Below are 26,790 nucleotides of genomic sequence, written 5' to 3' on the forward strand. Positions count from 1 at the left end.
CTTCAAATAATACCTTGCAAAAATCAATGTCTGGATTCATTTGGTTAATCAAAGGTGTAATATGAGCAGGCCTCTCAGATAGCGTCTGTGGTGGTGCTAATGTCTTTCCACAGCTTCATTTTTACCAGCAGAGCCCAGAGTGCAATATAATTTATAAATGTCTTCAAGGTGCAGCATGAAAAATTACCAAGAGTCAATTAATCTGGGTTTGAATTGACAAAAAACATAAAATAAGAACATAATTTAAAAGGTTGAGGGTTCTCATCACTGGACTGACTCACTGGTTTAATTGAAGATAAAAGATAAAGAACCATCACTTCAATCGACCTTAAGCAGTTTTGCATCATAGTGCAGCTTTTTAAAAAGGGGGGCAAATCAAAGAATGTCCGAGACATATGCCTACCATTTCCATCTATGATTTTTTTTTTTTTTCAACTTAAATTTCACTAAATTTTTTACGAAAAGGAGCAAAAGTCCAGTAGGCCACTCTGGTCTGCTTCACAGGAACATTTCAAGAGCAGCTAAAATGTGGGGAATCACTTCACATCAGCCTTAATGCACTCTGCCCAAAATAAATGTTGAAACGCTCCCTGGCACAAAGGCAGGAGTGAAGCCTCTGCTGCAGCGAGCTTTTTCTTTGGTTTGTTACAGCTCATCTGGGATCCGGCAGAGAGAGCACGTGCAGCCGACAGGATTGGCTGGATAATTAATTCAAGTACCTGAGAGTGCCTGTCTGGGAACCGGAGTCAACCTGTCTTACTGTCGCCATCTCCGTGTGCGAGAGTATGCATCCACGTCAGGATATGTGACAACAAATTCAAACATTTGACAGCAGAATTACTGTCCTACAGCATACTGACTGCATAGACACATACATTCATACACACATGCGAATACACACACATGAACACACTGATTCCGCTGTGTTTGTCTGACAAAGACCATGATTAAGGCTTGATTGTATTGGCTCTGGTCACATTATGACACGCCAGGCTGTGCTTCAAAATGAAGGTCACACACACACACACACACACACACACACACACACACACCACAGTGCATGCGTGCCACACCACAGCCTTCACTGTGATACGTGTCATCTATGATGAAGACGCCGTGACAACGGTGGCAGGAAAATGCTTTCAGATGGAGACAAGGTCTTGGTGAGTAAATAAACTGCGTGTATATGTGTGTGTGTGTGTGTGTGTGTGTGTGTCTCCCTCGCTGATGAAGTGTAAGCTGGATGCGCTCTGTGGTGCTGCTGAGTAATTGCGCAGGTTGGGGCAACTGGTTTTCTTGGCTTATTATTCAGATTTTGTTCTAACAGCTGCTTAGTCAGCAGCAACAAAATGAAGAGTGTGTCTTCGTGGCGCACTGCTGATACTTACAGATGGAAAAACAGTTCAGTAGTGATGAATCACGCTACCTAGTAGGAGGGGTTTTTCTCAAATTGAACAAGTGAAAGGCTGGGCTGAGAGATCACCATGTTACTTTAAGTCAGTGGTAAACCAGGGCCACCTCCTCCTTCCCTTGAAAGATAGGATCCCAAATCTATTTCACCCATTAGATTGGGTTCAGTCATTAAGAGCAGAGAAATATGAAGTTCAGGAGACATGTTAAAGGAGTCAGGGTCGCCTCCATAACGGTAATTGGGTATTAAGATCTTGTACACTAAATGTAGTCGTATTTTCTCCTGGAAATGGAGACACCATCTCCAATCGTACTCCCTAAAAATCAACCTTTAATACAGCTCAGCTCATTGAAGTACTGTATAAATCATGAAGAAAGCATTAAAATTATGTGTTCCCAATGAGTGTGGCTGAGTGGCAATGTAAGCCCTAAGGAAACAATATGGGAGCAGGACATAACCTGCTGAATAATATTTCAAAAGTGTAAATCAATCTCATATCAGATTAAGGACAAAAAGGATGTGGCATATGATGGGAGGTGCAGAGGTGTGGGGTTGTTCACAAATCTGTTATTATTCGCAGAAATTTTTTAAAGCACCAACTGGCACAGCATGAGGTAACCGGCAAGTTAATGTGATGGAATTTTGTTATAAAAGTGCAAGAAAATATTTTATGATATGGGCACGATTTGACTAAAAAGGTGAAAAGCTCATTTTTCATTTCAGCATGACTTTAAAGCCTGTGCTGCTGCAGTGGAGCAGCTCAGCAGCCAACATTACAACATTGCAGGAGAGTGGGAAACCTCCCTGCGTCTGAAACTTCTCCTCCAGACTGCCACTGTGAATAAAAATGCACTTGTAGTCGACTTAAACCTTAAATAAGCGCTCTAAATACATTAACCCTGGTTGGGAGTGGGGCTGCAGCTTCTCAGACTTGTTCTGATGCTATTAGATGCTTTGCTGGATCTAATCGAATCTTCTGGCATCTATCCATGCTGCCTCATTCAGAGGCCAGGCTGCGGCACACAAAGCAGGCCTTTGAGCCGAGCACTGGCCTGTTAGCACTGAAATCAGCTCCGCCAGATGCCTACCATTGCATTCAAGGTAGAAACACTATGCTTTTTTTTTTTTTTTTTTTTTTTTTAAACAGAGTACTTAATTACAAAGGGAAGAAGATACGAGATTGGAAGACTGAGACCGAAAAACAGAGATGGTGGAAAGATGACATGCAGACTAAACATTTTCCAAGTTACTGAGCAGATGATGTACTTCGCTGTTACAAAGGTCAACTGGATGAGTGGGACAACCAGTGTGTCATCTGAGATTTCATTGGGCAGATGAGGAGAAAAGAGGCGAAGGGGGCTCCAAAAGACAGTGAGGGCCAGTGTCATGCCTTGTTGCAGGGCGACGACCATGACAACAGAAACAACAGCATAAAAAAGGTCAGGAATTCCTTTCTACGGGACAGAGAGAGGGGCGTCCAGGGGAGCAACACAAACTGGGAACACCACAGGACTGTTGTGGTTGTTGTTGACATGACCGAGACAGAGAATGTGTGCCGTACAAACAAGGAATTCTCATAGCCGATCGTTTACATGCATTGCTTTGGGAAAGAAGGGCTGAAAAAGGAGGAAAAATGAAAGAGAGTGGTGGGGAAGGAGAGAGCTGGAGACATTCATCTGTCACTATGAAGAGGGCATTCAACCTTTCCATACCACAACTTGCATGGTCTACTGAGATGAGGAGAGACAAGCAGGCAGAGAGAGGGGAAGCAAACTAAGATCAATGACCAAGGCGACTGGTACAGCTGTGAAGGAAAAACCCACTTTAAAAACACTTGCCCTGAACATCATGGCGGTATCACAGCGCAAAGGGCATCTGAGGGTGGATTTTCCCCCCTTTAAACAAAGTGGGACTGCAGCCTGAGCAGTGAAGAAGGTGCCAGAGAGAAACACTGGCAGCACCAACAGGCATAATGGCATTAATGCACACTAATAAGGGGAGAGGGCCGGTCCGCCCCTAGCTGAAAGACTGCAGTATGCACACAAACAGACTCCCTGCACTGATCCAACAGCCATTTCCCAAGGATGGGGAAGTACACAAAGGCTGGCATCCAACTCCCACGCTCCCACACTATGGCCTCCATGTAGAGGGCGGGCACACCAGGAAAAGCAGCTTCCTAAAGCCGCCTGCTTAGAGGTCAATGCAGAATGTATGGTGTGTGTATGTGTAAGAGGAATATCCCAACGGTGTTAAACTAGACCTGGACCAAAAAACACTCACAAAATTAACATTTCAATAGGGATAAATCTCATTTACAATCAAGGGTTGATCTTGCCCCGTGTATCACTTCCTTTATTCCATTACCTCTACCTCTGAAGTCTCAATGTAAATGAATAACAGGTAAATCCAGTCTTAACTAATATACAATGAATTAATAACAAAGCAAATACATTCCTTTATGAGTAAACCCACCTATTACAATGTGCAAGGAAAAAAAAAAGAAACGAATCAGAGGATACATTTAGCCTGACTCATCTTAAAATAAACTTGGGAGAGGCTCGCAAGGAATGATGAAGACTACAAAAACAGAGGTCCGAGCTGAGTAATGGCCATTGTTTGGTGCCATCGACCCCGTTACAATTAAGTAACACCTTTATCATGCATGTGGAGGCGATAATTGTTACAAGCACAGCCACAAATCCCACAGACAGAATGAAAAGGCTGCAGCTCCGCCACAATTGTTGGTCTTATCAGCAACAAAGTGGCCACTGGTTCTTACAGGAAGGTGTCATTTTTTTCCCACAACAAAGCCACGCTGCAAAAAATGTCCATCTGAACAAGTCCCTCGGGTTTATATGACTCCCATAAATCTTTAATTTGCTCAGAACATGTTGTAAATTCTACCTGTAGGGTGAGATAATTTCACTTTGCTCTTCCTAATTGGTGTTCACTTGCCTGGGGAATTTTCTAGAAACACAGGATCACAAATAGGGCCCGTTACTCACAAGTGTTACCAAACAATGACACTTAATTCAAGAAAATAGTCCAGACTGATTTACACTGGAATTCAGCTCTCTCACGCCCAGTTGAAATTTTAATAATTTTTTTTTTTTTTTTTGGCTTCAATTGGAGATTTTTAGGACCATAAATATCTAAGAACACGACTTGTTAAGGTGGCTATTTTTTGCAGCGCACATTCACAGCTACATTCTTGGCAAAGACGCCTTGCTGAAAAATGGATGAGCAGTGATTATGGTGAAGCCAGGGTCCAAACGCTTTCACGTTTCCATTGTGTAAAGCGCGATTAAAGAAAAACTTATTTAGCCAAATAGCCAAATGATGGGATATTATGGCACATAACAAGACGAAAGGACAGACGGCTGCCTGTTGAAAGGCAAAAAAATTAGAGTAAAAGCTCCTGTTGGCTTCCCGACCCCTCGGTAAATGCTGCAGTGCACCGCCGCCATCTTACTTCTCTATTCTCTACCATCACACTGAAATATGTTGGACAGCGTTAATAATCTGTCTTTCCCACGGATATTAGCATTTTCACGGGTGTTTTTCCCCCCACATTTACACCCGAATCTGAGGTTAAGTGTTTATTATGGGGGACAGGAATACCTAACGCTTATTTTAATTCCCAAACACGCCCACTCCCCTAAAATTAGCCCTCGGGACACGGAAAATAAGACAATACGCTTTTGATTAATTCATAATGAGTCAAGATTAAATTTGTACAAACTGGCATAAAATTAACGTGCAATATTGATGATAATAATGATTCACAAGTGTTTGCAAATTTGGATTCATTTGTTGACAAACCCAACTTGTTTGTAACGCATTTTACAATCAAGCACAAAGCCAGTTTCTAATCTTTTTGTTTTACAGAAACCAAACAGAAACACTGCGGCGGAGGCTTATTCACACACCCCCTCAATGTCAAATGGTCTCAAAAATGTTCCAAAAATAATTAGTTACTAAAAGGGGGAAAAAAAGCACCGAGGAGCATCTCAGTGGCAACAGGGGTATTTAAATTAAATCGTCTCTTTAAACTCGCCTATACTCTACGTTTCTGGGGATATATGTTAAAAAGTCAAGGGAAATATTTTAAATGTCGCTGACTTCATCGGGATTTACTTAATCCACACAAAGTTATCGCTTTCATTTGGTAGAAATATAACGTTAACTGCTCCCCATTCGTGTCAAGGTAGCCGGATTAAACAAACACAATTCCGGTAACAACCTTCAACATAGAACCCTCACTAGCGAAGACATGTCTTTTTTTTCTTTCCACTTGTACAAACCACCAACACTGAAGTTAAAATGACATTAATGAGGAATAATAGTTAATAAAGATACAACTGACGTGTAGCACATATAGCATAAATGGGGCTAAACGGTGAATTATAATGACTGGCAGTTTTTCCCCGCACGACAAAACAAAATACGCCTTTTAGACAACGGAATTAGCAGTTTACAGTTAAAATATGTGTTTTGTTGCGTTCATGTTGCTCACTTTACACGAAACCTTGAATATTTTGACAATTATTTCCAATTGTGCTACGCTCTTCGTCTTTACTCTGAAGGCTAAACCGCCTCACTTCCGGGCTAGCCTTCGCTAACCGCTGCTAACTCGACGCGGCTAACGGCGACATACAGAGCGAATACAACAAAATATCCACAAAAACACGGCTTTTTCTTACCTCGACACACAGAGCCGAGGCCACCACAGTCAGCAGCAGCAAAGCCACTCGGTCCCCCATGTCGTTTCGCTGTCACAAGGCGTCCTAAACGCAGCGTTTCACCGTGTAGTGGGAAAGAGTGTGAATGTGTGTGTGTGCTCGGCGCCGCTGACTCCCGTTGTCTGATGGTGAGCGAGACCGAGGCTGCACAGCTGCTGAGCGCCGGATCACCTGACCGCGGCACAGAATGGGATTAGGGATGGATGGGGAGGAGACACACACACACACATACACACACGCATGTAGTGTCTCTCTCACTCATACATCCATTCACTCACACACACACATTCTCTCAATCTCACGCGCACGCACACAGAGGGACCAATACATTATCTTTCTCTCACACACCTTTTTTTTATTTATTTATTTATTATTATTTCTTTTCATCGCTCATGTTATAAAATGATCGAGATGGTTGAAAAGACACTGCGGTGCAATTTCACACTTTTCAAAAAATTCACCTTTAATTGCATCTTTAATTTACACATCACCGTGGAAACAGAAATGCTCAAATTCATTCATATTGACACATCATCATCATTATCATCATCATTATCACCGGTTAAATCCATTCCCACCCTCCACAGTCAGTCATTTAATTGATCACAGTTCAGTCAATTCACAAGACAACTGCGAATTAATGAGAGTGTGAACCCTAAAATCATTAAATCTACGATATAAATATAAGAACCTCTCAAAAGCGACGGATTTCCAGTTTTCAGAAATAATCCACTTCCAGGTTTGATTGAATTGAAAGCGATTTGACCCCAATTCGGCAACGTTGGGTTCAAGTAAGGCGATGAAAGTCAACGCAGTATCAAGTCTTTTCAAGTTGTGCATGTCCGCACGCACCGTTAAAATCATTACGCGTCATTTTCAAGTCCTCCAAATGCAAGTGTGTGTGAATGTTAGTGACTCAAGTTTGAAACAGGTTTGCCTTCAGCTCCGTCACTGATACAGTTGAAGTTGAGAAGTGAGAGAGCCCCCTCTTTCTCTAGCAGGGGAGGATGAATGCAGAGTCAACATTGTGTCCTCAAAAGACTTTCTCCTCCGGTAAAGTGAGCTTCCCCTCCGTGCCGAGTCAAAGTGGTCTTCACCTTCATCAAAGCGGCTTGGTGCCTTTGATGTGCACAGCCAGGGATGGATCAGGATATTGGGTATTAGCCGAAAAATACCCGCCGCAGGCTAGTGCTGGTAAAACTATCATCCTGCCACACAGCCGAACCCTGACGAGTCGGGGAGGAGTTCATCATCAGCAGCAGTGGCGGCGGCGGCGGCAGCTCTGACCCACATCCTCTCTCCTGGTGTTTTGCAACCCCCCTCACCCTGCCGTGCAGCTCGGATCCAGAGTCAGCTACCGAGCTGCAGAAGGAGTGCAGTGACATTTAGGCCTCGGAGACCACAGATGCGTGACTCTCCACAAATTTAACACACACACACACACACACAAAAAAAAAGGAAAAGAAAAACAACAGGCAGCTGATCTTGCCCTTTATTCGAGTCGTCCCTTGCTTGAATGAATAGATGCAGGGGGTTCACTTGCGGGTGCAGCCTGGGTAAGGAGGAGGGGGGGAGTAGTTGGCTAGCCGGGGCTGGGTCGGGGTGTAGGGCGGGGGATGCAGAGAGGGGGGATACATCTCGTAGTCGTAGCTGTATGGAGGCGGGGGACCTGGGATGGAAAAAGGAAAAAAGGAGAGAGAGAGATTACTTCAGGAGGACGGCTGCAGAGACATGTCTTGCATTCAAGGAATTCCTTTAGCCATAATTTGATTAAAAACCTCCATGTTTTTCTTGCGTGCTTTTATTAGGGCAAGAGGTGATTGAGGGCAACAAAGGCTCAGGCTACCTGCCCCATTTTGCCAAGTCTAGGATGGGACAGTTGTGCCCTCTAGTGGCTGAATTTATCAACTGCACACATTTGGGTCAGGGGATTTGGATTAAAATTGAAGACTGTCAAAATAATGGCAACCAAAAAAAAAAAAAAAAAAAAAGATGACAGTTAATTGATAATAATGCATAAATTTGACAAGAACAGAATCAAATCAGGCCAATGTGACACTTACTGGAGTATTATTAGATTTATGACAGACTACAACTACAGACAAGATGTTTTTTTTTTTAATTATTATTTTTACAAGAAGATGATAAACAGATTTTATTGTTAATGTCTTTTCTCTGTGGGACAGCTGTGGGATCATTGCGCTATGAATTTTATTTATTTATTGCTCAGTTGCACAAAATATACATATATGCATACTACTGTGCTTAAGATTCATGTTTCAGAAGCTGCTATAATTATTGTACATCCTATTGTATATTGCACATTCACATTTACATTCTTTTTATGTCTGTATATTGTAACCTGCATATGTATATATCCTGCATAGTTATCTTGGTTTCCTCCTGTATATATGCACATATTTTTTTTAGATTAGCATTCTTGTATTTTGATTTTTCATACTGTTTTTTTTTTTTTTTTTTTTTGGCATTATTTGTACTGTGTGACTGTGAGCTGCACAGTCACTGCAATTTCCCCGCAGGGATTAATAAAGCACCTATCTGCTGCATCAATCTCTTTTGTTGCACTGGTGTAGAAAGATAAATAAAAATGCGTCACACACAATGCAAAGGCACAGCGCAAGGCAAGTAATAGATACCAGATGATCCATATCAATATGCATACACATTCAATATTACAGCGCATTGTGTGTTTGAGCAGCGTGCTATGAAACATGATCAGAGCTGGGGAGCCGAGTGCGGCGCGCGGGTCCAATGTACCATGACAATGTTCTGCTGGAGGAGACTGAAACACGTTAAATAAATGATGAGGCCTGGAAAACCTGCGTCCCCGAGGCTGCAAAGTGTCACAGCGTGCTCGGCCTGGAGTACACAGGCGGCGGGACCTGTAGGCGCTGCAAAAACCGCACCAAAAAACACACTTGGTGAATAAAAGCGTCCTCTCTGAGCAGGATGAGAGTGCACTACCTGAACGTGGGAGCAGGGTCACACATGGATGTCAACATGAGATGAGAAAAACGCAAAAAAAGTGGGAAAAGCAGCGAGGGCAAAAAAAAAAAAAAAAACATGTGAAAATGAAAGGGAGCGATGAGTCCAAACTCAGGTAATGATTCATTTACCAAGCTTTGAAGCCTTTGCACTTTTAAAAATAAGCACATATATCTCTCTATTTCCAGTCACGATAGATCACAAGGTGCTGGAGGCCAAGGTGGAGCTGGTAACATATTACACATATTCATTTTGCGCTAAATATGCACTGCTCTTTTCATATCTGGTTGCTTGAGGTCTGGGAGTATGGTTTCACAAGGCTTACGTATAGGAGACCTTTATGTCTGAGTGTGAGTATGTGTGTGTGTGGTGTGTGTAGGCGGGAAACCCCCCGGCAGTAAGCTTATCTCCCTTTTTGTGTGTGAAATGCAGTTAATGCACCGTTTCAAGTCTACAAATTTTATTTTACTTTTTTTTTTTCCAAGAAACAATTTGCTCAAAGTGTGTGTGTGTGTGTGTGTGTGTGTGTGAGTGTGAGCGGTCCCACCTGGGTAGCCCTGGGTCACAGTGTTGATGTAGGAGGTGCTGAACACGCCGACCCGAGCGCCACGCCCGTTCTTCATGCACATACACACACACAGGAACAAGGCCGCGACCGCCCCCATCAGGAACACCACGCCGAAGACGATCCCAGAGATAGCAGTGCCTCTGAAACACACACACACACACACACACACACACACAGTATCCATGATTAAATAGGTTTGACACAGTGTTATAAATAAGAACAGAGTCTCTCACACACACAAACACACACACACACACACAGTCGAGTGTAAGAGGCATAGATGTATAAGAGGCAGCCTTTTCAAACACTTGACCAAACATTTATACGCTGCTGCCATGGAGATGGACGGCAGCACCTGATATAACTCAGCTGTGTGTGTGGTATGCATGTGAAGGTGTGTGTGTGTGTGTGTGTGTGTGTGTGTGTGTGGCGAGCTCGTTGAAAAGGAGCCTGTCGATTAGCACCGTACAATAAGACATTACTCATCGTTAGTAGGTTTGTTATGTCTTCATCGTCATCATTAGTCAGTCAGTGCGCAACATTCAGCCTTCATGTGCCACTAGTTCTTTACAAATTCATTCCACAGTTATAAGTCATACAGAGTTCAGAATTCAACAAGTAAAAATACAATTATCGCTGCAGATAAGGGAGCGAATAGCTGTGCAAGTCAGTTTAAGAGGAGAGAAGCTCAAGCTCAGTATGTTTCTCTGGTGTTTCTCCGACTTGGTGAAAGTGGTGACAGCAGCTGTCCCGAATCAGGGCAGGCACAGGTCAAAGGGCAGAGGGGTCAAATAGCACATTAGGTGACAGGTGGGGCATGTGTGTGCATGTGTGTGTGTGTGTGTGTGTGTGTGCACTTACGAGAGGACGTCACCCACATAGGCGTAGTAGGAGCAGCAGAAAGGCGGCGTCCCATCGCAGCAATACTCTAAACATCCGTCACACTGGGCCTCGCTGCCACCTATGACACACACACACACACACACACACACACACACACTAAGATGTTACTAAGATATAAAATCAGCACTTCCCTTATTGGTGAAGGAGAAAGGCAGAAAACAATAATAAAATAAAAAAAACAGTTTTGAGCTGTGTGATTAATTATGGTATTTTTGCACCAATTGACATTAATGACATTGAATTCAAAGACTTTTGCACACACACACACACACACACACATTGACAAAATTATTCATTTTCCATATTCACTTACTCCACCTCAAGGTCCTGGGGAAAACCCCAAAGTTGGGAAAAGCACATAAATGATGACAAATATATTGCAGTTCAATTATGCAATCTTAAATGAAATAAAATGAGAAATAATGATTCATCACCACCTCATGAACAGCACTCACACTTCACATTTTGATATGACTAACCCAATTAAAAGTGAGCACAACCTATTCATGATCTAGAAAAAGTATAAAACACTATTGGGTGACTATTTTTGTGGAAAGAACCTTGCATTATGAGAAATGGATGTTTTAAGTGGTGTTGGTGTGGCTGCTCCACAACTCAAAATACATGCAGGGCTTGCTGTCGTCTTTTCAACTCGCCCTCGATGAACTCCAGAAAAAAAAAAAAAAAAAAAAAGACTTTTCTTTAGGGGCACTGATACATTTTGAAAAGTTAAAAAGTCACAAAAGGAGCGCCCTTCGTTTTGAAATCTGAAAACGCCTTAAAAGTAACCATTAAGTCCAGTTTTCTTCTTCTTCTTTTTTTTTTTTTAAAACTGGGAAAGTTTTGACGTCTTCGCTTGAACCTTTTACCGAGATGAAAAATTACGCCAGTGCTAGAATGAGGCCTTTCATGGCTTAACCTCAAAAGCGCCCTGGAGCATTAGAAACACACAACCCCGACCAGCGGCTGCTATTTATACCTTCAAAGCCATCCCGAAAAATAAGAAGACAGTTGACTTATTATAAGTGCACGGAACTTTAAAAGCTCTTCACTCTTTAAAAAAAAAAAAGGGGGGGGGCAATAAATACCTGTGTGAGTTTCTTCTGGGGGGAAAAAACAGTCGACATACACAGGAAGCCCAAGGAGTCCACCAATTCACTCTCACTCGCCACTTCAAAATCCAGATTTAAGTGTGTATCTGTGAGCTTTTTTAGACTCCTCAAAGCGGGGAGAAGGGGCTTTAATTAAAATATCCCTTAACTGTAAAATACTTGCATTTCTGCGATTTGCACATTATATTGAACCATTCATGCTCTCACAGAGATTGTGATTCTTGAAACTTGCTTTTTTTGCACTGAAAAATCCTGAAGTTTTAATGTGAATCATTTGCAAAATTGAGGAGGTACACTGCGTCTTCCTCAAGCTTTCAAACTAGACAAGGCAACAGCCTGTAAAGTCAGTTTTATTCACATCAGCTTGACTCTACCTCCACCAGCCGCTTTACCCTTTCACCTCCAGACTTGCCTCGTCCGCCAATAAGAAATCTCAGAAAACATGTGAGCGGCTCTCTGTGAAATTCGGCGGACAGATGCCCCTCCGGCCAAGGAGCGACTGATTAAACCTCGCTGATGATCCAAATTATGGTTTTCCACTGTTGGAGGCTTCTTCTTTGACTGTGCTACGTCACCACAGGCAGAAATGAAGCCAGCACAGCACTCAGGCACAGTTTTACAGATGAGTTTGTGCACTACATTACAACGAAAAATATTGCACTTTTGGCTTCAGTGTATTAATCTGTTCCTTTGCAAAAAAAAAAAAAGTCTGTACATGCAAAACATCATATATGATTCAGTGTAAACTAGTCAACAGGATATGGAGCAGCTACCCCTTTAAATAACTTCTACAAGTTAATGCACTAATAATTTGATTTCTCTTCATACTTACTTACAAATGAACAAGTTTTTGCTCATGCCAATATACTTTTACTTTGGTGAAATTATGGATGCAGGACTTGAGTGCTTTTTCCACTATCAGAAATTACCAGAGGCATGATTCAAAGTCTGTAAAGAATGCTTGCAAGGTAAATAAATCACCAAAATTTAACGGTGAAGCGATGGGGGATGATGCATTTGAAGTTGAAGAATTGTTCAGCGCGGCGGAGAATTGCCTTCTGCTTTGAAAATGAAGCCCTGAGACAAATAGTGGGCGGTTAGATCAGACATGATCATTGAGGATGGTGATTCAACAACAGAATTAATTACATTATGAGTGGGTAGTCAGAAAAAAATGGGACACATTGTGACTGTGTGTGTTTGTGTGTGTGTGTGTGTGTGTGTGTGTGTGTGTTTGAGGAGGGGAGGGGTTGGCTGATTTAAAATAATTTAAGAGCTAACATTTAACACTTATGCACTGGCACAACTCATGATCCGGCATGATAATCTAACATCTGACATTTGGCATTCGTGCTGGAACATGACGTGGCCGCCGCAGATCTATTACATGCTTTTGTGTGTGTGATGAATGTGGTTCATTAACCCCTGCGAGCCCCCACCCCCCTCCTCCTCCTCCTCAGCAGCTTAAAGCCTGGCCATTCACAAAGCATTGTACACACAGCTGTGCATCTCTCAGTGTACTCGTCTGAACCTGCTGCCGGCCGCCGCACCAGCCTCTCCGTTACCAGGCCCTCCTTGTTCCTCCCTTCGTGATCTGCGATATTTGTGCTTTCTCTCCTTCACAACCCAGACGCATGGCCACGCTTCACACGGAGGACGCTGCAAGGAACACAAGCTCTCCCTCTGTGCGTTTCTGTAAAGCAAAAGAGCTGCTTTCTCTCACAAATCACCCACACTCAAATGATCTGTGCCCTTAGGCGTTTCTGTAAATTTCGAGGCATGGGAATATTCCCCCCCGGGTTAAAGTAGAAATAAGGCACAGCGCTGGCCTTTCATTACCAGAGCTGGTGGGGAGGATAAAACCAACCTCAACTCACCTTTTTAAGGTTGCCATAAATCTTAATGGCCTGAATTCACAGTAACAAGGATCAAACTGTGAAAACTGGGACTTTAAGAGGGGCAAAAAAAATGTATTCTTTTCAGTGACTATAACTGATTTTGCTGCAAATGGGTGGGTAATTTCTTTATGATGATCCTCGGGCACATGTCATCGTGTGACCCGCCTCTTTATTTCCCACTGAGCCCCTGCAGAAAGCCTTAATATGACCCGCCAAGGCAGGCAGACGAGGAGCGCTGCGTTCGCCTTCTGGGTGGTCCTCGCAAGGGAAGGTCTCGGCCCCCTTTAGCTCCTGGCTCCTGTCTCTCCACACTGGGAGACAATGGCACTATGTACTGCACCCCCGCCCTCCCCAGTCCCCAGTCCCCAGTCCCCCCCCCCCCCCCCCCCCCCCCCCCACACACACACACACACACACACACACACACACACCCATCGCCCTCTGAGAAAACTCAAGTCCTCTCCCCTGCCCCCAATACAACTGTACTACCTCCTAAAACTGTCCCTCCATAATGTTGCTAATTAGCAGCTATTGAGTAATTATTTCCCATAATGGGTGAGGATGAGTGTGTGTGTTTAGTCTGAGGTATTTGGATGATAATGCAATATACCTGGGCTAGTGGCTCACAAAATAAGGGCTTGGGACGTCCTGGAGAGAGCCTTGTAAATAAATAACTGTTATTACTATTTCAAAACAGGATGAAACAGTGATTTAAGAAATGCAAGAGGCTTCACTCCCTCCACCTACAGTGCAAACCACATTTTATACTACGAGTCTCCTCACACACACAGCCTCCTGATGCAATCTCATGAACCAGGGGCCCTTGGGGGTCCCTGAACGCCTCATTTTGCTACATGAGTTGTAATCCTCTCCCTAATAGCCCTCCCTGACTTTTTTTTTCTCCCTCTTCAGTTCAAGTGGCAAAAAAAAAGGGAGTTCATTTTTAAGTCTGGCGTCTTCCCATCATGAATAAAACATAAAGTAAGAGGAATTAACGCGGGTGAAGTGGAAATAATTGATGAAGCGGCGGCTCATCGGGGGAGTGGGACGTGTTTACACGGGGCAGAAACAAACAAACAACAACTCACCAATGAAAAAACAAAGCAGGAGCGAATTCCGCAGCAATTTCGATCGCGCCGCCTGCGTCTTCCTCCAGGGGTTTTCCATGTCCACTATAGATGTGTGTCTTTATCCTCCTCAGCCGCGTTAGGAGTCCAGTTTAACTCTCCACACCGATCCTGTTGTCCTGCACGGATCCAGCGGTGAGATCCTCACACCCAGCAGTCACCTCCTCGGCGCTCCGGGGAGCATTGCGTCCCCGCTCCAAAAAACGCGCACCAACTTCTCCTCGGAACTTCACAGATTCACTTTTCGCCCGTAAAAGTGATGAAGGCGAATTTTCCTGCTCCACGTGTGAGCGTCTCCTGCTTGTTGCCTCTGTGGCTGCCGTTCTTCCGCCCGTCTCTCCCCCCGCCGCCTGCCTCCTCCTCACCTCCTTTGACTGCGCTTTTTTTTTTTTTTTTTTTATTCCCATCCCCTCCCCCGCAGCCCCCGTTTGCTCAAATTACCCTGTTGAGTTGACACCAGGAGGGCAGAGCGCTGTCAAGCCGCCAGCAATTAAAAAACAACAATACTTCCGGTTGTATCTTTAAAAATAAGATGGTCATTGCTTCTGAGTAGTTCATAGCGCCTACGTGGAAGCATTGAATGCGTTTTGCAAATGAAAACATCCTACATTATATGTTTTTTTGTTTGTTTGTTTGCAAAGTGTCCTTTTTCACAGCTGGCAGCAGATAATTTGCGTTTGCATTGCAGAACTGACAAAAACTCATTTTGGGGGGGATTTTCCGCCTATTTTCTTTATTTTTTCTATTTCCTAAGTGCGAAAGAATAGGAGCCACTGCTATAAGTTAACATGCATTTTGTTTGTAGCCTAATATTATCATTGTTGTTGTTTGTTTGTTTGTTTATTAACCCAGGAAGACATATCCACCAGGAACTACTATCCACCATAACACAATAACAGATAATTTAGTATCTGTTTTAGAATCTTCATTCATTCATTCATTCATTCATTCATTCATTCATTCATTCATTTGATAGGACACGTGTTGCTTCACACCCAGTCTTCCTCCTATAAATAAATTAGGAAGACATTTTTATTTCATAGGTTTTATGTGATGTCTTTTATCCTGGTTTCTTTTGCTATTTTTTCCTTGTTGTAGTCCAGTAGGAATAGAGATATCAATAGTTATGGGAGCAGATGGCATTTTCCAAGTTTTTCATTTCTTTCTATATTTTGATTTTGAAGGCGGTCTCCGGCGGTGTTCCGGTCTCCTTCTGGTTGTTTGACGACTTGACGCAGATGACACGGAGAGGAGAGCGCGTCTGGCCTTGTGCGCGCTTGGGCGTGTGCATGTGCGCGTTCACGTCGGCCTCTCTCTCCCTCTCTCTCATCACGACCTGGGCCGAGGTGCGGGGATCAGAGAGCTGATTGGGGCTCTAATGACACCAGGCGGCACAAACACAACGTGCCCTTGTTCTGGACGCGCTTTGGGCTATTTTCAGAAATGAAGCACCAAGAACTGGCCTACTTCTGGCCATCTCTAAAGCTGCCCAGCGTGGTTGGGTAACAGCTGGAACAAACTGTAAACTTTACCCCCATTGATACCCTGCTGCTGACTTACTTTCACTCCGAAATGATGTGAGCTTGGAGCTTTTATCTCACTTCTGAGACACTGAGCATCAAATACATCAGTGCCCGTAAGGAACAATATTATGCACTTGGTGTCTCTTTAAATATTCAACTGGTTCTTCAAAGAAATGAAATCACAATCACAAAGTAACTCTCAAAGGTCATGAATAGCACCTTTCAAAACAAAGTGCGTTAGATCAATAAATAAAAGGGCAAAAAAATGGATAAATGACAATATATTGCAAAATGATGGTGCCATACTAAAAACAATTAAATCAAGGTGAAATACAGATCAGTATTAAACAATTAACCCAGAAGCAATGAAATAAAAGACGCACCGAAAATCACCACTGATGTAGATTTCCCAGGTTTGATAATTCACGTACTTCCCTCAGAGCAAGGATCTCAATTAGGGGATGCAAGTCTATAAAAGTGTATTTTAAGAAGAGATATAAAAGGAGATACTGATCTGGCTCGCCCAGTGTCCTGAGGCAAACCATTCCTTTATATGCAGATAACTCAATTTTGATTAAAAGAAAAAAAAAAAAAAAACACTAGAGAGAACCTTGTAATTCCAAGTGCACACAAAGTACAAGAGGGCCTTGATTTCTTTCTCTTAGATACAGTGGCTTCCTTATCCACCTCTTCCACATCATCCTGCTGTGTGGCCAAGTGGTTCCCAAGCCTTTTCATGACCAAGACCCTCAAATAGATCCATGTTAGACATCTGATCCACATTTGGGGCATGCTGTCCTTAAAAACCCCATCTCTGTTGTTTGCTGTGAATTTGCAGAAAAAGTGGATCGCCTTCTCTCTAGGAGTGAAACGGGCAGTCCAACCTTGGATCAAAACATTCTTATACCTTTTGTCTTTGTGCCAACATCGACTGACTGAAATAAAAGTACAAATAAAAGAGCTAAACTATGCCTCAGTTTGCTGGAAATCCCTTGGCGCTCCTTAAGGACCCATGGATGTCCCCGGGCCCCAATTTGGGAAAACAACTAATCCAGCCAACTAACTTTAAATAAAATTTGATTGAAGTTCTTAGTCTGAGCAACTATAGAACAATGTCTTGCTCAAGTGTGGTCACGGGAATGGCCTGTTTGACATTTAAGACATTCGGCTGATGCATAGAATAAGTTTTAAATCCTGGACAGTGGCATCACAAGCGTCTAGCAGTAAGGGGTTCAATCATAATTAACTGGACATATTACCTGTTGCCCAATTCAACTTAACATTATTGTGGTTGAATATAAATTACATGCAAGCTATAAAAGAGAGAATTTTCTCAACATGATGGAGATTTTATATGTAAGCGATTGCGTGCACATGGAGATAATAAATATTTGTTTATGAACATAAGGTATACTTCTGGGACGTATGAACTGCTGTTTCTGACGTATGAGTGTCATTATTTTAAAGTTGAGGACCTTATCAACTTTGCTATAATTTTCACGTTTTATGGACGTTTAAGGTTTGTTTAAAGGATGAAGATAATTTAGTTCAGGGAAATGCCACCCACTGTGAGAAATGATTCATAATGGCCTCCAGATGTTTTTTTACATGTAATGGTGGTGCTGCTGAGGCGTGGAGAGTCAGGCAGGTAAAAACTGTGAACCGCAGACATGAGGGGAAAAAAGGTTTCACAGGATACACGCAGATTTAGGACAACATTTCATTCAACGCTTTTGTGTTTTTCTCCCAATTTGTGTAGAAGATCAGTCAGTTTCAGAGAAAAAAAAAGGATTCGTGCTCGCCCACACCAGCTGTTTACAGAATCTGCTGACACATTACGCTGTTACATAGATTACAGAGATGGCCAATCTTCCTCTAAAGCATCCATAATTACAGGATAATGACTTCCTTTGTGTTGCAGTGGGTACAGACGAAGCGGGGAAGAGAGGACGCGCCATTGACCTTTTTTTTTTATTTTGGTGTCAGTGCTGAGGTACTTTTTCACACCGTGTGGTCTCCAAACCGGGTTCCAGAAAGTTCAGTGGAGAATATGACCTCAGAATAGTTGAAACAAAGGAACACAAGTACCAAAGGGAGGAAAGATGGTCTAACAGGATCTAACAGGATCATTTCAGGCATTTGTGGTAAAGAGTTCTGAGGGAAATATCCATCGCTGCCTTTCTGAAGGCTATTTCTGTGGCGTTTCTTCTTTATCACTCTTTGCAGCAGAGATTGCTGCCTGAGACAGGGACGACAAATGTCATGAGACAGACTTGAAGCCTTGTTTATTTATTTATTTATTTATTTGAGGTCACAGTCTGCACCAGGCCATGGCATCAAAACACTGACTTCTGTCGACCCAAGTGATAACGAAATGTGTGCCTGATAGATTTGTGTGTTTGATCTGAGCCTGCTGTGGAGGGTGGCGACTTTATCAAGGGCAAGTCAAAGACTTTCCAAGGAGCAAAGGCTTGGCAATGGTTAGCTAGAATCTCAGAAGTGAGTTACCAGACTTCCCTTTGTGGATAACTTGGCTGAATGGCAGAAAGTGGTGAAATGCTGCCATCTAGTGGCTAGAAAGCTGTACTACAGCCACACTTGGGTGCCAGATAACATACTTAATACTACTGATCCCTGTTGGTACAGTCTTTTGACTTTTGTTCCCCTCGTCAAGGAGATGATAGCACAGGTTTAGCCACAGAACAGCACCCCCTGCAGCTGGAAGGGAAAAACCTGCCAACAGGCCACTCACTCATCCAGCCTGTTATTATAAATAATGGTGATGTTATGAAAAATGATTCACTGGTTCAGGGAATAAGTGTGTGGATGTGTCTGTGAATTCACTGTATATGTATATGCATGTATGCTTGTGTGTTTGTGCCCTACATGACTGCAAATCAATACACACTATTCAATAGATACAGCACACTGGAGACATTACGTGCACAGGTCAATGTGATACTTTATTCATGAACCTAGGACCATATATATATAACACTGTATAAATACTCTATATACTCTACTTCCTTCTGTGGTCTCAATGACAAATAACAAATAAAAAATAATATTAAAAAAGCCACATGATTATATTTAACAGGCTGTACAAAAATAAATAATGTTTGGATATTCTGTACAAAAAGGAAAAAAAAAAAAAACTCAATAGAAAAAAAAAAAAGAAAACATTTGCCTTCGCAGAAGGCAGGAGAGACTTACTTATGAAGTAGTAGCAGGAGACAAGTCCCTCACTAGATCTCCACATTCACACACACATACACACATACACACACGTACACAAACTCACACACTCCTCTTTGGTCTTGTGATAGTTCCCTCATCGGGGGCTGAGGAGATGAGGGAAAGATATGGCTGAAGGGCAAAGTCTGGTGTACTGAGACATATAGAGACAATTAGATGTTAGAATGTGCCATTGACAATAACAAAGATGAATGAAATGTTGCAGGCTTGTGATAAATAAAAATGGATTAGCATAAACACTGACTACAAGCTATCTTTTTTCCATACCTGATGGGGTGAATAAGTAGAATATGTGTTATTCTCTTTCATTTGTTTCTTAATATACTCTGCAATAACCTCCCCCACCCCACCCCTTATGTGTCTATCCAGCCCAGCTTGGACAAACAACACACACAATATAGATTCAACACACACGCTCATTCAGTCACTCTCACACACAAGCATGACATTGGCACGGTAAGCAGCATGCTTTTTTTTTAAAGGAAAAAAGGAATGTCCATGTACTCTTCCCCTTGATGGGGGGCACAGTGACCCGCCGAGGTGCTACAAAGCTAGACAGGCAGTGAGCTGCATGCAGTCTTTGTTGATGCAATGAGGTGGCGGTGTCACAATGGACCAGCATCTGCCCCCACAATGGCTGGAGGGCGAGGGGTGAAGATTGGCAGTTACAGTCTCAGTCATTTGGACCCATTTTCATGTGGGCAACTGTTAGACCAGCTGAGACCCACTGAAACCTGCAGCACTCTGGATGTAAACATTCATAGGCCTCTTGGATTGTCGGCTGGAAAAACGGAGGCAGCGAAGATCAGAGATTTTATTTAGAGTCTTTCTAAAGGCTGATCTTCAGGGTTGAGGAAAGGAAGAGAGTGTGAAAGCAGTCCTTAGCAAGGACCCTGATTGCACAATTCGAGCAGGGGTCGTGGCCGGTTTTTGGGGTCACAACTCTCATGGGATAGTGTGCGTCCATCGCGGCTGATGCAGCGCAGTGGGCGTTTGCGGAAGCCTTGGCCGCAGGTCTTGGAGCAGGCCGACCACTCTCCGAGAAGCCAGGAGGAGCAGGGCTGGGGGGCGCAGGACCGAGAGGCCAAGGGGCGGAGCTCCTCAGGGCAGTCCCTGGATGGACGACCATGGGGGTCCAGACACACCACTTCCCTCTGCTGCGTACCTCCATCACAGCTCTTGGAACATGGACCCCACTCTCTCAGGGTCCACTCAGCTCCTCCAACCTCACGGATGGCATTGATGGATGGCCGGCGGCCTCCGTTGTTATTGGGGCTGGAAGCAGTGTTGGTCGGTCTGGGGGCAAAGTAACTGTACTTAACCCGGGGTCTTGGGGCCTCGCCCACTGACAGCACCTGGATGGTGAGGGGCTCCGGGAGTGGGGAGAAGCTCCGGAGACGCTCCAGGGAGGCAGAGGAGCCGCTGTAGCGCAGCAAGGCCCCTCGCAAGGGGATGTCAGTCTCCATGGTCATCAGCTTATAATCACCATTTAGAAGGTAGGTGCCATCTTGCCGACGCACTGCCAGGTAGCTGTTATCATGACGACCGTTGCCGGGGGCACGCTGCTTGACATCGAGGTGGGTGGCACCAGCAGGGATAGTCACAACATCCTGATAACCAGGTCTGGAGAAACAGAGAGAGGGGGAGGTAAAACTTCTGCCATAAAGAAATACATGCACATAGTGGATATTTTTTTGTAAATCTTGTATTGTGTAGACCATAATGTACGCGGCAAATTAAGGTTACTGATTCTGAATAAAAAGGGATCTTAAAAAGGGGCACGGAGAGGCAAAACGGTCATCAGGTCTTACCTGGCACGTTCCAGAGATCCTGATACTTTCTTGCAGGTGGAACCATCTCCACCACACACACCACACTTATCAAAACGGCGGGTGGAGCCGATCACACGATCACATCCAGCCTTGACACACTGGCCTTGGACACAAACAGAAGTGGAATCTGGGCTGCAGGGTGTTCCATCGGCCACCTGGGGGCAGCAAAGAGACAGAAGGAGACGGTTAGTGCTCTGTCTACTTCGACAGCCATATAAGGGAAAAGGAGAAGAATTACAGTTATTTCCAAAGGCCAAAAAAAAAGCCAGTTTTCTCCACAGCATGATAGCTGCCCAGGGGCTAAGAGATATTACAGTAGCTGACCCCTCCAACTTTCAGGTCTGCACAAGTACAGAGAAAGTTATATGATAAACCAGTGCTCTGAGAAAGACATACCACTCAAAAGACAGCAATGAAAAGAACAATAAGCGGGCTATTTTATTTTCTAGTTTACAGTTCATCATTAATCAGTCAAACCTTCCTCCTCACCTTAGACTTGAGGACAAAGAAGTATCCAGTGCCCTTGGCCCGGCACACCAGTTTGCATCGATCTTTGGGTGACACTCCAGCATACTTTGGTACCCACTCGACTCCCTCTCCTGAACCGAAGGACACTTGGGCTGACATGTCGTTGTGAGCCAAACACTGCTCCTCACGAAATGACAGACCTGCAAGGAGGAATCAAAGAGAGAAAGAGAAAGGTGTTAGATTTACTGCTAGTTCATCCTGACCAGCATGCTAACTTTCACACCAATGTGTGAGGCACATCAAAACAGTTTCTATACACAAGCTACAGAAACTTGAAAACAACTAGAACTAAAACATTTGTGAATATGTTGCTAGATCTTTTTATTTGCATATACTTAACTATCCAGAGACCATTTGGTACATTTCTCAGTTGTAAGAGCAACATTTAGGAAAGGTAGCACCTGTAGAATATATTTTCTGTGTGATATCTCAACATAAAGAGGCTCTATCGCATTAAAGGTCTCTTACCGTTGTTATCAGGGCAGGCCTCTGTGTTACAGGAGCGGTATTGGATCCTCTTGCCCTCGCAATACTTGCCCCCGTTCTTAGGCAGGGGGCTGTCGCAGTCTCGGAAGGAGTACTGCACCCCTCCACCGCAGGTCCGAGAGCAGTCACCCCAAGGGCCCCATACTCCCCAGCCACCATTCACAGGAGTCTGATAACAGATGGGACATTGCTGTTAGTCACAAATAATCACATGCACTTGTTCATCGCAATCTTAAAATGTCCGATATTGAAGTGTGGTCAAAGTGAATGTAAAAATGTGAACTGAAATTCAGTGCTTTGGTTCCTCATAGATGACATAACAAACTGACTGTATCCTGAATAGACCTCAACTTTACTCCAATAGCAACCAAATAAAGCAAACATGGGGTGATTTTGCCATGTTTGCTGCCATGATTCAGTGCCTTGTGGCTTTGTGTAAAATGTGTTGACTGCTGTGGATCTCGTTTCTACCTGGTGTTTGGCTGCCTGGGTCTTGGTAAGACAGTGTCCGGCTAGGCAGTAGCTGTCATGCCCACATGGTGTTCCATCCGCCCAGGGAAAGTTCTTGGTCTGACACACCAGCAAACCATTGGACGTGGTCACCGTGCACCACAGAGCTGCACATGTGGTGCTCAGATCTGGACAGTGCTGGGAGTCCTCACCGAAGGTCAGCTGGCACTGGCGGTCAGCATCGTAGACTGACCCAGGCAGGGCCTGGGGGAGTGTCTGGGGCTTGACTGGTTTGTCCAGGAGGCACTGACCATGGCCATTATCCAGGAAGGTGGTGACCATGAGGGCTGAGCAAGGGGACCATGGCTGCTGCTGGTCCAGATTGGACAGGGTGGAGGCCATCATGTGGGAGCCCCAGTGGTCACCGTTGACCCCAGAGCACAGCTGGGCATCATCGTGGGGCATGTTGAAGACATGGCCTGGAGGGAGGGATGAAAGAAGGAAGAATAGAGGAGGGATGGGGGAAGGAAGGAAGGGAGGGGATTTAAGAGTGAAGATAGGAGCAGGGAGAGGCAAAAAGGAAATATGATGGTTAACTTAGATAGAGGTTAAAGATCTGTGAGTGTTTTGTCTTATATGGATGTGCTGTGCCCATGGACTGGCACACTAGATTCAAAGGTCCTTTAGCTTTCTAGCAGTCATGCACCAAAACACTGAGACTTCTTTTCTAATTTGAGTTGCATCTTACCCAGTTCATGTGCCACAGTGAATGCCGACTGCAGCCCATCATCTTCGATGATTGAGCAGCTTCTGTCTGGATCGCACACTGTGCCGACATCTGCCATGCCCAGAGTATCACAAGAGTGGGCACCACATAGGTCCTACAGGAGAGAAGAGACAGCAAAATGTGGGTTAATACTGTTTCTGTTGTATATCTGATTCTTTTTCATGGATACACATGAACTTTTCCTGTGTTCTCTCTCCAGCTTACCGTCCTGGTGAAAAGCACAGCGGTGTCATAGTGCTCAGGGTGGCGGTCACTGGCTGGGTTGTGTTGCCGTTGCCACTGGCAGAAGTTGCGGAGAGTTAAGGCAGCGTTGGATGAGACCTGGGGGCCTCGCTCCTCCTCGTACACTACCAGCAGCTTCACCACAGCCAGGCTGATGGAGTTGTGGATGGTGGGGTGGCGGTAAAGGCGAGAGGCCACAGCCATGATGGTCAGAAGGTAAGGTTTAAGCCCAGCACCGTGGAACTCAGCCATGGACTGGTCAGCCACCAGCATGATCTCCAGATAGCGAGGAGTGGAGACAAAACGCCTGCTCCTGTGGTGGGCTGGAGGTTTGGAGAGAGAGGGAGAGGGAGAGAGAAGTCAGACCATGTAAAGTCCTACAAAGTACTTGGATCATGTCAGCTGATATCAGGTTTCAGGCCAAATTTTTGCTTGCTACAGTAACTTATGAGATGGTCTCCAGTTATTTTTTGGTATGAATGGATTAGTTTGTCTGGAACAAAATGCAAACTCTCAATACTCTGTAAGCAGTGTCCTAAATATGAGCGACAAAGGCTGTGTTTTTTTTTTTTTTTTTTTTTTTCCCCTTCAGAGGGATACAGGCTCCAAACAGAGTTTGCGATCTCCGGATGTGCCTGGAGGAGCCTGGCTGCCGTGACTCAGCGTCACACCATCGGCGGCCCCTCCTCCTCAGGGGCCACATTCCTAAAACGACCTTCACTGGTGGAAAATTATGCGAGGGAGAAAGGACGAGGGGAGAAAATCCTTTCTTGTGAAAAATGTCTGACGGTGTTACTCGTACCAGGAGGCGAGTTTACACGTCTAAGCACTGACGGCTCTGACTGGCCCCGACCCCGTGCCTCCCCTCCCCTCCCTCGGTCACTCCTCTGCCTCCTCCCAGTTGGAGAAGTTTCTCCCTTCTCCTCCCCTCCCTCCCCTCTCCTTGGCAGAGCGTAGCTGTCAAAGATAGCTGAGGCCAATACGCGTTAACTCTTGCTGTGCACCCTGGCGCACTCATTAGGACTCCATGCAGCTGACTTCAGCGTGGGTCTGCACATTAATTTTACCCATTTACTAATACCTGGAACACAATGATTTTCAATTAAAATACTTCTGTCTCTGATTTCTGTTCCTGGTACTTGATTTACAAGATTATTTTCACGCACTCCACTGACTCTGGTTCTTGCTGTTTCTTTATTTTTTCATTGCTTGCAATTTTGGTGATCTGAGAATTCAAGTTTACGGTTGCGCTCATAGTAAGGTGTTCTGTATAATGATACCAATTTTAGAATTTCTTCTCCTTCCTCTCTGTGCATAACCTTAGGAGACGTCTATAAAATAAAATCCAGCTACCAATGGTGATTAAAGTGATAAAGTGGTGTTCTTAAATATGTAAAAGTTGCGCAGTGTGCAGTCTGTTTCTGAAGCCTCACCTTGCTGCTCTGGGTTGGAAGCTTCGTGCTTGGCTTTTTTCTCCAGATTCTCTGGCACCCTCTCCTCGTCCTCGTTGACCCCGCACTTGGAGCTCGCCTCCTCAGCCACAGATGCCCGACCTCTCCGGCGGATCATGTGGACATCCTCCTCCGTGACGAGCGCGTCACTCGAGTTGAGGGGCTGGATGAAGTACTCTTCACCCTGAAGGTAGAATCCGCCCCTGAGTCCGTGGCACAGGTTGAGCGCAGCGGCAGAGCGCTCCTCGCCGTTCACCGTGCCCGAGAAGAAGCAACCCGCATCGGCTGCTCCTGTCTCGGGTTCATGCGTCGGTACGGACTCAGGACTCCCCACGATGTGGAACACAAAACCCGGTGCCAGGAAGGTTTGGTCAGGCTCTAGCTGCAAGAGCAGCTCTTTGCCAAATACGTCCAACCGGTAAACCCTCATCTCCGCCTCCTTCTCCCTCTCCTCTGCGGAGAAAGTCCGCCACGGTTCGGTTTCGCTTTCCGACCGGGCCGTCGGGTCGAGCCTGACCGGCACCACGGTGCTCTCCTCCCAGGCGCTGGGCAACGCGCTGACGCAAAGAGCGACCATCAAACCAAACAAAACGCGTAAAAACCACATCATATCGCTGTCAAATCCGTCAGGTGGAAAGAAATTGATAAAGTGTCTGCGAGGAAGCAAGTAAAATCCTTAAAAGTGTTTTCCTCTAAAAGCTATCGACCCCAAGTCTCTTCACTTCCATAAAACTGTCCCCAAAATTACGCACACTCAAAAATCTAAAATAGGGATCAAATCCAGTGCAAAAGTCATTCAAAGTTATGTGCAAGTCTGACTTATGATTTAAAAAAATGTCTCACAAAAAGAAACGCGGTGTCATTTATTATTTTCTGATCAAATGAAAATAAAAACTGGATCTCAGCAGTAAATTCCAACAGGTCGGAGTGTCAGTGGCGCTTTCTCCAAAACGCAGCAGCTGTCTCAGTTTCTAGTTTTCTGTTTGACTTCGGGGGCAGGTTTTTCCTCTGCTGGCCCGTCTAGTCTGTTCTCTGCTCTTGCCTTGCAGTCAGAATCCAGCCGGTCCCTCCTATATATCCCCCTGCCCCGGGACCACCCCTTTCCTGCGGACTCTTTGATGTGAGAGGGGCCAAATCCCGTGCGCAACGAAAACGCGGCAGCGACCTGGAGCGTTGCCATAATAATCAATCATTGTGGAGTGCGCTTTTGGCCGAGAAAACTTTTTTTCTTCGTACTATGCTTGTCAGTGCTTAAATCAAGAGATATCCCCTACCCACACCCACACACACACACACACACACACACACACACACACACACACACACACACACACACACACCCTTATGAAATAGAATTACTGATTATATGTGCCATTAATAAATGCCATTTGGTGGATACTTTCATCCAAAGCGCTTTACACTTCCATTAGCACATAAATTCATGGAGTGGTAATCAAAGCCCTACCCTGACAGTGTTAATGCTTTGCTC

The 26,790-nt window shown here is 44.5% G+C and overlaps 3 protein-coding genes across 5 annotated transcripts in view; all 3 read right to left on the bottom strand.

Moving 5' to 3' along the window:
* Window positions 1–6,318, bottom strand: part of appa (amyloid beta (A4) precursor protein a) — a 44,378-nt gene extending 38,060 nt beyond the window's left edge. The window contains exon 1 of one of the 2 annotated variants that reach the window (XM_030073749.1): window positions 6,115–6,318. In XM_030073749.1, the coding sequence (XP_029929609.1) occupies window positions 6,115–6,174 (60 nt within the window). In that variant the 5' untranslated portion in view covers window positions 6,175–6,318. The remainder of the gene's footprint in view (window positions 1–6,114) is intronic. The other variant, XM_030073740.1, reaches the window with a different exon arrangement.
* Window positions 6,319–6,590: 272 nt separating this feature from the next.
* On the bottom strand, window positions 6,591–15,140 carry cyyr1 (cysteine/tyrosine-rich 1). 2 transcript variants are annotated; one of them, XM_030067146.1, is made up of 5 exons: window positions 14,729–15,140; window positions 10,589–10,688; window positions 9,707–9,867; window positions 7,643–7,822; window positions 6,591–7,515 (listed from the first exon to the last, which is right to left on the bottom strand). In XM_030067146.1, the coding sequence occupies exons 1-4, from the start codon at window positions 14,805–14,807 to the stop codon at window positions 7,689–7,691; spliced, it is 474 nt and encodes a 157-aa protein (XP_029923006.1). In that variant the 5' UTR covers window positions 14,808–15,140; the 3' UTR covers window positions 6,591–7,515; window positions 7,643–7,688. The 2 variants fall into 2 exon arrangements, with proteins under 2 accessions (XP_029923006.1, XP_029922996.1); XM_030067136.1 differs by having other exon boundaries at window positions 6,591–7,822.
* A 4,094-nt stretch (window positions 15,141–19,234) lies between these two features.
* On the bottom strand, window positions 19,235–26,330 carry adamts1 (ADAM metallopeptidase with thrombospondin type 1 motif, 1). Its single transcript, XM_030073424.1, has 8 exons — window positions 25,284–26,330; window positions 23,833–24,173; window positions 23,590–23,722; window positions 22,863–23,320; window positions 22,374–22,560; window positions 21,867–22,045; window positions 21,357–21,532; window positions 19,235–21,168 (listed from the first exon to the last, which is right to left on the bottom strand). The coding sequence occupies exons 1-8, from the start codon at window positions 25,909–25,911 to the stop codon at window positions 20,427–20,429; spliced, it is 2,844 nt and encodes a 947-aa protein (XP_029929284.1). The 5' UTR covers window positions 25,912–26,330; the 3' UTR covers window positions 19,235–20,426.
* Window positions 26,331–26,790: the final 460 nt, after the last annotated feature.

This window comes from Myripristis murdjan, chromosome 2 (genome assembly GCF_902150065.1).
Source record: "Myripristis murdjan chromosome 2, fMyrMur1.1, whole genome shotgun sequence".
NCBI classification, from domain to species: Eukaryota; Metazoa; Chordata; class Actinopteri; order Holocentriformes; family Holocentridae; genus Myripristis; species Myripristis murdjan.